The 15,129-nt window shown below is 47.0% G+C and overlaps 1 protein-coding gene across 2 annotated transcripts in view; it reads right to left on the bottom strand.

Annotated features, from left to right (window-relative positions):
* FAS (Fas cell surface death receptor) overlaps positions 1-15,129 on the bottom strand; it is a 223,176-nt gene that overhangs the window by 15,914 nt on the left and 192,133 nt on the right. For both annotated transcript variants that reach the window (XM_085605713.1, XM_085605721.1), the window contains exon 10: positions 9,857-9,889. In XM_085605713.1, the coding sequence (XP_085461839.1) occupies positions 9,857-9,889 (33 nt within the window). The remainder of the gene's footprint in view (positions 1-9,856; positions 9,890-15,129) is intronic.

Genomic DNA, 15,129 nt, shown 5'->3' with positions numbered 1-15,129 from the left:
TCGAGGGCCATGCTCAAGAGCTCGGGGTACCAGACTCTTCGTGCCCAGTCCGGAGCCACAAGAATGACTGGGCCCCATCGCGCTTGATCTTCTTCAGCACTCTGGGCAGAAGGCGTACAGGAGGCCGCAATTCCACTAATGACGAAAGGCGTAGCCGAGCGAGTGCCACTTTTGAAACTCCAATGCGTAGAAGTGCTGACATTGAGGGTTCTCTTCAGTGGCGAATAGATCTAACTAAGGCTCTCCCCACTGCTGAAAGAGACCTTGCACCATCTCCGAGTGAAGACGCCATTCGTGATCCATCATGCACCGGTGGCTAAGTTCGTCTGCCCTGGCGTTCAGAAAACCTGCCAGGTGTTGAACCACCAGGGTCATGTCCTGATGTTCCAGCCATGTCCAAAGGTGAAGAGCCTCTTATCATAGGGTCCACGACCTCACCCCTCCCTGTTTGTTGCAGTACCACATGGCGGTGGTGTTGTCCGTGAACACCTGCACTACTTTTCCTTACAAAAGGAAGGAATGCTTTCAGTGCAAGACGAATCGCCCGGAGCTCCAGAAGGTTGATGTGGAGCCCGGACTCCGCCGGAGACCAGAGGCCTCTGATCTCTGCCTCTCCCATGGGGCTGCCCCATCCCAGGAGTGACGAATCTGTCATTATCGTGAACTCTGGTTAGGGAAGGAAGAGGGATCTGCCGTTGACCCAATCCTGGTTCGTGAGCCACCACTGCAACTGACTTGCAGTCCCCTCTGAGATCTGGACGAAATCGGAAAGATTACACTGATGCTGCGCCCACTGGGACTTCAGGTCCCACTGCAGAGCCTGCGTATGCCATCTGGCATGATCGATCAGCAGGAGGATGCAGGAGGCCATGAGGCCCAGCAGCCTCAGGGTCATTCTCATCAAAATCCGGGATTGAGGCTGAAACATCCGTATCATAGCCCGAATATCCCGGATTCGATATTCGGGAGGATAGACCCGAAACCGTGCTGTGTCCAGAACCGCTCTGATGAAAAGGAGCTTCTGAGAGGGAATCAGGTGCGACTTCGGCATGTTGACCTTGAACCTCAGCAAATGCAGGAGGTCTGCTGGAGGTGGGAGACGACAGCGTGGGGCGAGCCTGCCTTCAACAGCCAGTCGTTGAGATAGGGGAAGACTAGTACCCCTGATCTGTCAGATGAGCTGCGACCACCGCCATTACTTTCGTGAACACCTGAGGGGCGCTGGTAACGCCAAAGGGGAGCATGGTAAACTGAAAATGCTCATGGCCTACCATGAACCGTAGGTAACGCCGGTGGGCAGGCAGGACGGGGAAGTGAAAATAAACGTCCTGCAAGTTCAACGCTACCATCCAGTCTCCAGGGTCGAAGGCAGACAAGACCGGAGCTAAGGTGAACATTTTGAACTTCTCCTTGTGGAGGAAGCTGTTGACATCCCCAAGGTCTAAGATAGGACACAGGCCTTTTTCCTTCTTGGGTACCAGGAAGTAATGGGAGTAGCAACCATGACCTACTTCTGGCACAGGGACGCGTTTGATGGCACCCTTGGCCAAGAGAGCCACAACTTCCTGACGGAGAAGGGCCAGGTGATCCTCCGACATGCGATGGAGTGTAGATGGCATGGAGGGAAGGATAGTCTCAAAGGGGAGGGAGTGGCCTCTTCGGACTATTTGCAAAACCCACCTGTCCGACGTGATGGTGCGCCAGTGGGGGAGTTGATGGCAGATCCTGCCACCCACTGGCAGTTGGTGGTTCTGAAAGGTCGGACTAGGAAGGGTTGGAGGCTACTGCAGAGGGGGCATTGGTGGACTTGCCTGCCTGCTGGCCCTCAAACCCACGGCGCTGGGTCCCAGGTCCCTGGCCGCGCAGAGATTGGGTAACTTGCACAGGCCTGTGGCTCTGGGTGGAACGTGGTGGGGCACCCCTCCTGTAGCCACGAAAGGGGCGAAAGGCAGACTGCACGGGGCAAGAGGTGGCAGCGAGACCCAAGGATCTGCCAGTAGCCCTAGAGGCCTTTAAGCGCTTGAGCGCATTGTCCGCCTTGTCACTAAACAGGCAACGACCATCAAAGGGCATGTCCAAAAGGGTCGATTGGACATCCCCAGAAAAGCCAGTGGATCTCAGCCAGGTGTAGAGCCTCAGGGCTACTGACAGAGAAATCGTTCAACCCAGCGAGTTGGCAGTAACCAGCTCACATCGGATGGCGAACTTTGTTGCATCTCTACCCTCTGCCACTGCATGGGAGAGTATGGCCCAGGTCTCCTCCGGACACTGTGGCAGTACTTGCGCGACTGTGTCCCACACAGAGTGGGTGTAACAGCCCAAGAGACATGTGATGTTTACCGACCACAGTCCTAAGCTGGCGGAAGAAAATATCTTCTTCCCAAGACGGTCCAGCTTCTTGGATTCCCTATCTGGGGGAGCAGTAGGGAACTCGGCTTTATAGGTAGAGGTTTGTACTACCAAGCTCTCGGGGGTAGGGTGTTGGGAGAGGAAAAGTGGGTTGCCCGGGCTTGGGGGTGGGTTCGGGCAATCATCCGATCCACAGGAGCCCCTGTGCTGGGCTTGGACCAGGTGACCAGAAGGATGTCTCTGAGGGCCTCATTAAACAGCAGCAGGGTCTCTGAAGAGGCAGCTGCCGGCTGAAGCACCTCAGTCAGGAGGTTAATCCTGACTGCCACCATAGGAAGCTCAAGGCCCAAGGCCTCAGCCGCCCTACGCAACACCACAGCGTAGGATGCTCCCTCCACCGTGGCCACGGTAGTGGGAGATAGAATGCCAAGGTCTGGGGAGGTATCCAAACCACTGGCATCACCCAACTCCTCTCGCCAGTCCGGCTCCTCAAGTTGGTCAGCTAGAGGGTCACCAGACCCCTCCCAGTCTTCCTCAGCCTCCTCTGGCTGCCAGTCAGGGCGATAGGGAACGCTCGGGATGAACAGCAGTACAAAAGTACCTTCCGGCGCCGGTACCGACGTCTGTCCGGTGCCGTGTCCAAGTCGGGGTTGAGGCTGGGGTCGAAGCCGGCCAGGGGCGCAGCCAGTGTTGGGGGCGTTGCCACCGGGATCGGCGCCGGGGAAGGTACTGTGAGGTCGACCGGCACCGATCCGGATTCAGGCCAAGATCCATGGGGCCCTGCGGCACTGGGCCGGAGCTGCCGGCATAGAAGGCCTAGGGCCCCCAGCCGAGTCAGTGGGGCCTGAAGACACGCCTGCGGAGTGGGGCTGCCCAAAAATGCTGTGCAGCACTTCGTAGAACTGACGGAGCTGGCCAGGGGACACTCCGGCTTCGGGAAAGGGAAGGAAGCGTGGAGCCGTACCAGCAGGCTTCGAGGAATGAGACGCTCTGGGTCCTGCATCGTGTTGGCCGACGGACGGGGAGAAGGCGAAGAGCAACGGTGCTTCTTCGCTTTCTTCTTGTGCTTCGACTTACCCGATGAGTGCGAAGACTTCGATGATAAATGGTGATGGTTCTGTGACCGGTCCCGTGACCTTCCTCTCAACTGGGACCTCGAGCGCCGCGGAGCGGACTGCCGGGCCTCCAAAAGCTTTCGAGACCACTCCCGCAAAGGCTTCGGGTTTAGGGCCCGGCAGTCGCAGCATGACTTCGGGTCGTGGTCGCGCTCCAGGCACCAAAGGCACACGAGTTACGGATCAGTCACCAACATCAGCTTGTGACAGGAGTCACAAGGTTTGAAGCCGGGTCAACGGTTAGACATCCCTTATGCATCAGGAGTCGAGAGATTCAAAAAGATGTTGACAAAAAGTCGAAAAAGAGTTAGTCAAAAAGTAACTAAGGGCACGCTCCCTCCGGATCTGCGCTGGCTGGTGTGGAAAAGGAAGAACTGACGACAGAGCGCGCGGACAAGGAGTCAACCGATGCCACCCACCAACACGCAAGGGTATTGCTACAAAAAAAAATTGCCGGATCCAGTCTGAAGCCTCGGGGTAATTCTAAGGTAGGGAATCTATAACTAATAGTCTATTTCAGATATAGGCTGCAATAGCTCAAGTGAGGGACCTTCCGCTGTTGCTGAGACAATGAGGTCCTTCAAAATTGGAAGCAAGAATGTAGGGCAACTGCTCATGTTAAGGAGCTCTGAGTACCATATTCTCCAGGCCCTTTCTAGGAACTCGAGGCTGGAGAGGGCGTGGCAGGAAAGCATGCAGGATACCTGTGCTCCTTTGCAGTCTGAATGTGTCTCCCAGAGACTTTCCCAGACAAAACTCTGGTGCAGAGTAATTTTGATGCTGTGCATTCTTTGCCTAGTGGAAAACAGAGCTAACCTGGGCACGCTCTGCATATTCAAGATGCCCTTTGCTACCTCGAGGTGAAGATGCCACTAGTAATCTGGCAGTAGGTCTCTGCTGAATTATCCTGCCCGGGCATTCAAAATCCTGCTATGTGGTTGGCTACCAGAAAGGTGTTCTGCTGGTCAAGCTATCTTCAGACAAGTAGGGCCTCCTGGCAATGGAGCAAGGGCCATACTGATCTGCTTGTTGTAGTGTCACAAGATGGTTATGTTGTCTGTAGGGACCTGAAACAGCCTCTCCCAATTGGAAGATAGGAAGGCTTTCAGGGCCAGGCGGATCACACAAAGCTCCAAAAGGCTGAAGAGCTGGTTCTCTGCCAGAGCAGAGGCCTTTGAAATCCAACTCCCCCAAGTGATCTCTCCACCTCCTTCCAAACCAGTAATGACACATCTGTCACAACCATGAAGCAGGGAGGGAGAGTTGCCTGCCGCGGGTTAGACTAACGTTTTTCTGCCACCACAGAAAATCCTGAGCCGTCTTCTGAGATACCTAGATGGAGTTGGGAGGGAACCCTGATGCAGGGCCCTCTGAAACTTAAGGTTCCTCTGCAATTTCGCATAAGGATAAGGAGGATGAATGAGGCTAGTTGCCCAAGAAGCCTACTCTGAGTCCCAGGATCATAAGCCTTGAATGCCACTACTTTGTCTAGGACAGCCCCAATGATAGCAATCATCTGCATGGGGCTCAAGTTGATGGAAACCCCTAAAGACATCAGATGTTCGGTCGCCGTCCGGAGTTGGTCCATGACTGACTGCTGCAGTCGCATCTTGGGCAGGCCATCTTCGATGTACAGCAACACATACATCCCTCAACTTCTAAGGTGGGCAGCAACCATTGCAATCCCGTTTGTGAACATCAGGGAAGCCAAGGTTAGGCTGAAGAAGAGCACGGCAAATTGGAAGTGTTCGGACCCCACCGAGAACTGCAGATAGCACCTGTGGGACTGCATGATGGGTGAATCAATATATATGTCTAACAAGTCCAAGGACACCATCCAATCTCCTGAATCAACAGCAGGAAGAATCTGGGATAGGATGAGCATTCTAAATTTGTCTTTCTGCATAAAGGCATTTAGTGGGAGGTCCTCCAGTGTAAGCCTGAGGTATCCGCCCTTCTTCAGTATGAGGAAGTAGAGTGTGCATCACCCATTTTATCCCTCCGAAGTTGGCACCCACTCAATGGCACCCTCGGCCTTCAGCAGATTGACCTCCTGCAGCATGATTAAGGGATGGCCCCCTGAGAGTCGCTCTTACATTGGGGGTAACAGGATAGAGAAGAACTGAAAGATAGGGTGTAGCCCCTTGCAAAACTCATCTATCCTACATGATGGATATTTAGCTGGGAAGAAAATATTGTATCCTGCCATCTACTGGCTGAGAATGGGTCTGCAAGGAAAGATAGAGTGGCATGACAGCTGCTGAAGCAAGGGAGGAGGGATTAGAGGAAAGATTTTAGCCGTGGTCACTGCTACAAACTCTGCCAAGAAAACGACTTGACCTGCTGTTGCTGCACAGGTTAGGAAGGCTGGAATTTTCTGTATACTAGGCCCATGGAATAACCCCTAAACATCCTGTATTTATAGTGGAACTACTTGCGGGGGGAAAGAACTCCAAGTATTATTGCTGTGGCTTGACGATCCTTGAATCGCTTTCAAACAGAATTGGCCATCACCCTCACAATCTAATCATCAAATGGCATGTTCAAAAGGAGCGCTTTAACATCACCTGAAAGACCAACGGACTGCATCCAGGTGTGTGGTTTAAGCACTACACTGGTGCCAATCTCTCTGCCAAGATAGTGTGTCATGTGCAGCCAGCAATTAACACAAACTTTACAGGTCCTTGTCATCACATATTGTTTTTGTCAGCAAGGCCGTGATGTCATCTAGGCAGCTGGCAAGATCTTGCTGGCCACGCCCCATAAAGAATGTGTGTACTTGCCCAGAAAGCACAGTGCTTTCAAGGATCTTAAAGTTAAACTAGCCAAAAGAACATTCTCTTTCTGCAGCCATCAATACGCTTTGACTTTCTACACTGACATTGGTAAAGAAGGCATTAGGAGTGGTCTTACTCGATGACAGTGGTATTAACAGCTCTTCAGGGTAGGAGATGAGGATCAACGGAATCTGGTCTAGGTCATCTGGCAACAGGTAGAATGACCAGAGGGCCCAAGCACAGCTTGGACCAAGTGTCCATTAGAGTATCTGTAAAAGTCTAGTTGAATGGCAATAGTGGCCATGAACAGGTGGGACCTGTCTAAAGGATCTTGGTTAATACAATTACCTTGGTTTAAAATAGTAGGCAACTGTAAATGTAGTACATCCACTGCACTTCACACAAGTACTTTGAATGAGCCACCTTCTTCTGTTGGCAGCTTACATGGCAAGTCTAGCACAGTCTCTGGAGATGTATCCAGGGCCCTAGTATTTTGTAAATTAATGTATAACCTATCATCAGTAAACGGAGAAGCAAGCAGGCTGCCTGCCTCCTCATTAACATAAATGTCATGGGAAACATATTGTATACTTTCTTACTTTCTGACAGTACTGGCATTGAAACACTGGTAGAGGATTAGAGTCTGGTTGCAAATTGATTGGCTGTGCTTTCATAATGAAGTAGCACAACATAAGCCTAGAATTGGCTCAACATTGATTCAAGGTCGCAAACTGTCATCCAAATAGGGTCCTCAGTGAAGTGGGTATCAGTAACGGTATGGAAGGTACTGCTATAGACCATAGGGCTAGAGTGTAGGCACTGTACCGGGCCCAGAAGCAAGTTCCACATGTTCAGTTGGTGCCGAGGGTCGGCCTTCCAGTGGAAGTCCAACTGGAGTCTTTTATAGTTCCGTGGGTCTCAAAGGTACACCAGAGGGTGCTTTGAAGCATCTGAAAGAGCTGCAGCATGGTTTTTTGGAAAGCAGTGATTTGCAGCATGATCGAGGTCAGGACTGGGTCACATTCTGTAAGTGCTTGTATGTTCTTTCAACTAATGCCCTTGCACCTTCTTATCTACTTTTGAGTGGCTGGACACGGTAGAGTCTCGCTTAGATGTCTTCTGCTTATGGTGCATTTTCCATTTCAGCTTATCTGAAAGACTTGGATCAGGAAAGGAACTTTCTGTGGGACAGACTTCACGAACCGCAAGTGTTCCGTAACTTGGAGTGAAACTTATGTGACAACCATGACATCTTCTTTTGTTAAGTGATGCAGTTTCACCACTCAGTACCACATTGCCTTTAGGTTCATGAGGGCACATTTATTGGACAAGTTTGAGTCTTGCATGGAGCCCAAACACCATTGGCTCATGCCACACCAGCCCATGACCGACATCTGCTCCCTACAGCCACGGCACTTCATGAACCTTATCATTTACGAGGAGACATTGTCCCTGGCACACTAAATGAGAAAAGTATGATGACATCAGGCTGACAAAGTTGAGTCAGAGCTCCAGATCCACACTGAAAAGCGTGACAAGAAAGAAATTTATGTTATTATGCAGAAGTGCTGCTTACATGCTGTTCATTTCCATCTCTTCCGCAGTGGTATGGATTCACTATAGATTCACATGGGGTGACCTATCAGAGTAAGAGAGCATTGTTTAAGAATTCTCCAGACCCTATTTGGCACCTGGGGATATTAAAAAGTTGAGGAATCTGCAGTTAGAAGTATCCAGCAGAAATTAGCTTGGTTTCCCATCGTTTCACAGTTGGAGCCAAAGATAACTTTGTAGCCTTACTTTCACACTTTATTTTGCATTCAAACGAAGCCACATTAGCGCAAAAGCAACACAATCACCCTCTCCATAGCACTAAACATACACTGGCAACTGGAATAAATGGTTACAAGGTGTTCATCAAATCGCTTGGTTGCCACTGATTCCAATAGTGATCAGCACAAGGAGTTCACTATGCAAGAATGCAAGAAAGTCAAGTACCTTGAAGAGAGCTACACTTACTTACACAAGGTGAGGTGCACGAGAGTGAATTAAAAAGTACTGACCAAAGGTTTACTAGGTCAAAGGTCAATGGCCCTGATCCAACGGCAGTGGCAGTTATCTTTGGGGTAAACGAAGACCTGTGTTATGAACTGTGGTAACTGCAGTCACATGATGTTCTAGGTCAAATCATACATCGTTCACTTCCATTCAAATTCAAGCATGCAACGTAGAAAATGTTACTCACAATTTTCAATCCTGTTGCTATCATGAAAGTACATATACAAAAATTCAAAACCAGGGCCATCCCTGTAATGGCATATTGGCATGATCAAAGTTGATAAGGCTCTAAATTGTTGCACTGGTCACACAGGGGATGAGAGATGTATTGTTGTTGCTGATGTAGGTACAGTACTTGAAGATGGAGATATTGAAAAACTGAAATGTGACTTGCTAGATTTTGTCATCAATCTCTGTTGGTGATTCCATATCAGTCTAGGATTCTAGATTCACGCTAGTGTGATCTGTTCAAAAGTGAAACCTGCCCATCCACATACCTGGGGGAAAACCCTGCGGGAGTAATATCCAGTGGCGCAAGAACAGGAGATTCCCAAATACAAGGAAGAGGTCAAGGAGCAACATCTAATGCAGGCACAGAGACACCTGCACACAGACAGATGAGGCAATACAGCTACAAGAGGGTGGAGCACAGCTGACGCCTGAAATTGCATAACAGGACACCGAAAGAGCACAACAAACCACACCCATCTGGTTTACGTATGCTGCATGACCCTCTACATTGGTGGCTGAGGGTAACTCCCATTTGAATCATACACATATCCTCAGGCTTCAGCGGACCTCAGATGCCAGTTTCTGCACCTGCAACCCAGATCCAGCAACCCGTCTTATCTCTGAAACCAAATTCTCACAGCAGTGTAACCCAACAGCACCACTAGTCTTCAAATTATTAATAGCTCTTAATTCCACAACTGCTTAATTTGCATGTGCATCAGATGCATAGCGTCATTCGCACCTAAATGGAATTTGAAGCCAAAGGAGATGATGTCATGGAGAAAGATGGTAGCAGAAGAAAGAGAGGTCCCAAGATAGAGTCTTGGAGTGCATCAGCAAAGAATATTTCAATGGTAATAAAAATAGGAGGAGCACTGGATATCCCCAAGAATAATCTGCTAAATGGGATGAGAAGAAATCCAGTTCAATACTTATGATGGATCGAAGAAGGAAGTTATCAACAAGGTTGGGTGGTCAACCCGCTTAAAACACAGTAAAGAGTTGTAAGAAGGTAAGAATTGAGGTTAAATTGTTGGAGGCACCGAAGAGGGTTGTTGCTGTAGAGTGAAGCTGATGAAAGCCAGATTGCAGATGAATAATTAGACTGAAAGAGGATAAGTAGAGTGTGAGTTGGCTGAAAATACACAAACATATATACACAAGCTGAATACTGAATCAGAAAATAAGGAAGCAGCATGTTTAAAATAAGCAATGTTCCAGGGACAGAATATTCAATATTAGCCACAATGTACAGATGTCAATATGTTGTGGCAAATGGCGGTACATCAAATAACTTGTGAGACTCATTAAAAGTGCTAAACATACCTGGATATGTTTCTGGTAAATTCACTGATTGATCTAAAAAAGTAAGAGAGGATTAAGTAAATTAATTTTTTACTCAGCAAAACAAGCAATTTTGAAATTCTAAACGTGAAAGTAAATGTTACAAGTACTTAGACTATGAGAACGGTGCTTTGCATATGATAGTTTATCGCTAGTGTTTCAATATTATTCTAATTTATTTGTGGCTGTTAGAATTCCAAGTTGTGTACATTTGTGGTGACCTGGGATCTACCTTGGGAACAATGCCCACATTATGGCTTCATGCTAAGCTGCACTTTCACAATTCACATTGATTATAGTAAATAATAAGGCAGTGATTTCCATATTGCAGGTCAGGAATGTTTATTATGCGACAAGGACGACATACAATGCAATTTGCCTACTTTTTCACATGGTCTACTTTAGGACCACATATCCCTGCACACCATTACACATATTATGGAGTTTTATTTCATTGGCCATCGGGAACTTGTAGCACTCTGTTAATTGACCCCGCCCTTTTTCCATACCCATAATGTCTGGAGGGAAATTAAAATGTGGGCTGAAAACAATGCTTTCAGACCCCACCAATCTATCTAGCCCATTATCATCCTAACATAATAGTAAAGAATTTCAAGTCAATATACAAAAGTGGGCACATTCTCTTCCTGGTTCTAAAGAATCCAATACATCTTATACTTGCAAGTGATATATGACGCGCCAAATTGTGACTTAGCTGTATTCTGATCTACGATGATTTACATCACACCACTCTCATGAAGTCTAGTCTAGGCATCACAAACTGTGCATGCCATGGGTCCATCTCTATCATTTTGTTCTTTGAAAACTCATAGCATCCCTGGATAGCTAACAGTTTGCCACACACATTGGTACACGAGCCATTCTTGATCATTTGTCAAAAACAGCAATATTCTGCTTCCTGGCTAACGATGCCACATGCTGGAACAAGAAGTTGGAGCAGTTTCTATCCTACCTAAATTTCTTAAGTGACATTCGAATATGGTTGGCCTCACTCAGGGTGACCTGCATCATGCCTAGAAAATTACAGAGCATGTTTATAACACCAGGCAGAGCACCTGGTCTTCTTTGAACTACAGACTTAAGAGTTCAGTATTATCATCAAGACTGAACTCCATGTTGGCACTGGATGACATAATCTGCACTATAGACTGAGATTTGTGCAGTTCATAGAGAACAACAAGATAATATCAACAGGTCCACCAGCAATGTCAGAGATGTTGGCTGAAAGCATATAAAAGCTGGACACCAAGGGGACCCAAACTGTACACAGCAAAATATGGAGTATGTTGAAATGTCATAATCAATGAATGCAAAAAGTAGACTTCCTTACAATGGATTAACATTAATGTACCTCAACCCTAACCAAAAAAGTGAGCTAGGTTTTAAATACCTGTCACACTACTTTGAAAGTTCTAAGCTAGATCTGCCCAACAGTTCTAGGACATTTCACTGCTGGACATACATCAACGAACTCTGTGTGCAGATGTTTGCTCCAAGTGACAGTTATTTATTTTTTCTGTTTCATAGTTCTGGCCTACCTACCTTTTTTAGGTCGAGCCTAGGCAGCACATGCGCTGCTCTGTAAGGCATGCTGTATCTGAATATGGGCTTTGAGCCCCTCCCATCTATTCTATTGGCTCCTCTTACTATCCTTCTCAAATTCTAGCTTTTCATTGATGAAATGGCTTACTAGCCCCTCCTTTTACACTTTTGTAACCTCCCTTAAGGACTGCACTCGGACTGCCCCTGTTCCATGTGCTCTTACGCTTCATGTTATTTACAATACTTTCAGAGCACTCATTTGTGTTGGCCTGCATCTGCTCGTGTAGTGAGAAGTGTTCTTGTTCGCATACCGCCAATCAGTGTTCCCTGGAGTATGTGCGCCACCGGTGTTACTACAAGCGCGCAGTGTCTCTAGTGAAGCGCGCACACTTCACTGTACAACCCATCGCACAGAGACCGTTTCGCGGCGCAGCTTTAAAAACACGAGCAGCGCAAAAAAACTTTTTTTCCTTTTTGTAGGATATGACAAAGTAGTAGTGGCATCGATCTTGGGCGGAGGGTCACAACAAGTTCAGCAGCAAGTGGCTCTAGCATGCCACTTGCTGCATTCCATTTAGTAATTGGAGCGTGGCTGCTGGGCTTGTGAAACAAATGTTTGCATGGCCTTGTAAATATGTTAGTGATCATAAAAGTGCGTGTCATGCTGTCTCACTTTCATGAACACTGATATATTTAAAAAGTCACCCAATAGCAGCGCTGTCTCGAAGCATGACGCGCTTTCACAATCCCTAAATATATTTAGCAGGCCACACAATCTGCGTTGCTCATCATATTTATTCAGTGTTTTAGTGTCTACAATTGTTATTCGTGGAATTTTATGCTAACATCATATCACAGCACGTTTGATTCATTAATGGGTATGATGTGCAGGGTGTGTTTGAATGTTTCTTTCCTTTTTTCATGATTTGGATTTGTCTTTTTTTATGTTTTGTATAGCCTTTAGAGTCACGTGTTTAATTTAAACTGCATGATTTGAATGAATTAGCGTCACTTGTGGTATTTAACAATGACCAGCTTATTTTGTGCACAATTGAGTTGGTTCTACGGTTGTCAAATTAAGCTGTCACAATTGGTTCATGCACATGGGTCGGATTAACACGGGGTACATTTTATTCTGTTCACAGCGTAAAAGCACGTAAATTCCAGTGTTGAATTTCTTTAATTGAGTTTATTTTTAAAACAACTTATGGGTTTTAGGACGGGCAAAGACTTTGAAAGCGTAATTAGTTGCAGTATGTTTGGGTTTTGAGTTCAATATATTCACTTTAAGGAAACCTTATTTTACTTCTATGATCTCCCAGACAACTCTTTCTGAATCCATCCCTCATGTATCCCAAACCTCATTTTACTACTGTGATTTCCCTAATCCCTTTCTAGAGACTCGTCCCACCTCCATCTTTCCTTTTACACCTCACAATCCTAATCTTACTGCTATGATCTCCTAAATAACACTTTCTAGACTCTTCCCTCTTCCATCCCTCCATTATCCTGTTCAATCCAACTAATAGACTCACATGTCCACCACTCAAATGCTCAAATTAACATATATTTCCCAATTTTCTAATACTAACCCACCACTAATCCTTTTTGGGTTCAGGAGTAGCGTGCTACTCGCCGAAAAGTGCATTGACGCCTCATCAGGGGTAGTAAGCGATATATATATATATATGTACAGGGACTGGGCAAAGTAAAAAGCATTTCTCCCTTAAATACCTGTGAAGTGATAAGATGTGAGCCTTTGTTTCCCCTCCATTGAATCTACGTGTGAGGCTCCCAGCCAGGATACTCCAACAAAAAGAGGCCTTATGGCCCCTTGACTTCAGCTTTTGTTATGGGCAACACTCTGGTTTATGCGCCGCTTCATTGGTTCTGTCACCCCATTAAAAGTCCATTTAAAACAAAATACACTGAAGTATATGGATGCTTCACATTGTATTTCAACATGAGTTTTCTAAGAGGATTTGCTTTTCCAGATTCCAGATGATGTGAATAGGTATTTTTTGGTAGTAGTAGTAGTAACTTTATTCGATATATAAAATATCATAAAAGTATAAAACATCATAAAAACAATAATTACAATAAAAACCCACTACTACAGCAATTTTCCCATATGTACAAGGAAAAATGTGACAATGTCTAAAAACAACATAATTCATTACCCCCAGATAAAGGGATGTTGTGCAAAGGGTGCGCCATAGGGAAGAGAGAAATGGGACAATAAGCGTCTTAACATGGGGACTAGGAACTAGGGCAGAGATGGAAAATGCTGGGGTTCTACTCGGAGACTAATGCTTCTTGAGGAGCCTCTGTCTTATCCTCCAAGCCCCCCCCCCAAGAACTTAGCAGTCCCATAGATGACACTAGGGACTGTCGTCTCATAGGTTAAGATACGCAAGGCCACCTTATACGATCTGCAACCCAGATTGGCACATACGGGTTTCAGCCATCTAGATCTAACATGGCTATAGGCCCGACAGGCAAAGAGGAAGTGAGCGATGGATTCCGTGGGGGAGGCACAACCTGGGCAACCCTTGCCAACCCCCAATTCACCTCTCCACCCTGTCTGGAACTCATGTAGTGGTAATGTGCCATACCTTAATTTGAGGTAAAGTGACCTATCACTAGGGGACTCGATCATGTCCAAAAAGGCCTCCAAGCTGGGCACGGGTTTAATACCTAAAATTGTTTCGCTGAGGATACCTTTCTGAGACCTCAAAGTAATGGCGTTAACCCAGTCCCAGTAAATATTTTTAACGATTGCTTTGGGAGGAGGTTCCTGGTTCTCCCAGGACTCACCCAAACCTAGCTCTACCGCCAATTTTTGTAAATTAGATACCCATGAGATCTTATAGCATGCTCCAGATTGTAATATGTCATTCAGGGCGAAAGCATACTGGCTTAGATCCGGGGACCTTCTGAGCCTTACCCAGTACAATAGGGGGCGCAACCTTGCCACGTCACTTATGGGATGTCTACCAAGGTCACTTCGGAGAGGAACTAGTGGAGTGGACAAGGGAAGTGAAACTATGTCTCTAAAGAACTTATTTTCAGATTTAGACAGTTCTGTGACATTTTCAAATCCCCATAGTTCCGCCCCGTGGAGAGATGCTGATAAAACCTTCCCCTGGTAGACCTCAGTTGCTGCAGCTATTGGCCGGCTGTATGACAGCCTCTGCTGTCTAGCTATAGCTCCCGCAGCTCGTTTATGACTCAGGAGCATTTTAGATAGATGTGGGGCCCATTTCAGCTTGTTGTTGACCCGCACCCCAAGATAATCAAAGGCTGTCACGAGCTCCTGATAGGAATTATCCACCCTGATGTTATTCCTAAAACTTTTGGAAGGGGACATGGCCATTAGCTTGGTCTTAGACGTATTAATCTTAAGGCCCCTAGTATTGCAAAAATCGGTAAAACTAGTCAAAAGTTTTTGGCGGCCCATAGGGCTCTTGGAGATCAGCAGCGTATCATCTGCAAACAGCAGGGAGGGTGATTTTTCCCCGCTCAGTGTTGGCGCGTCGACCCCGTCAACCCTCAAATAGTCTGCCACCCCATTTATAAAGAGAGAGAACAGGGTCGGCGCAAGAACACAGCCCTGGCGGACCCCTCTCCTTACTGCTATTCTCTCGGTCAACTGTCCCTGGTGCCCCCACCTGACTCTTGCAAAATTGCCT

The sequence above is a fragment of the Triturus cristatus genome, chromosome 1_2 (assembly GCF_964204655.1).
Source record: "Triturus cristatus chromosome 1_2, aTriCri1.1, whole genome shotgun sequence".
NCBI classification, from domain to species: domain Eukaryota; kingdom Metazoa; phylum Chordata; class Amphibia; order Caudata; family Salamandridae; genus Triturus; species Triturus cristatus.
The sequence above is the reverse complement of the archived record's forward strand: the minus strand, read 5'-3'. Positions and strand labels throughout refer to the sequence as shown.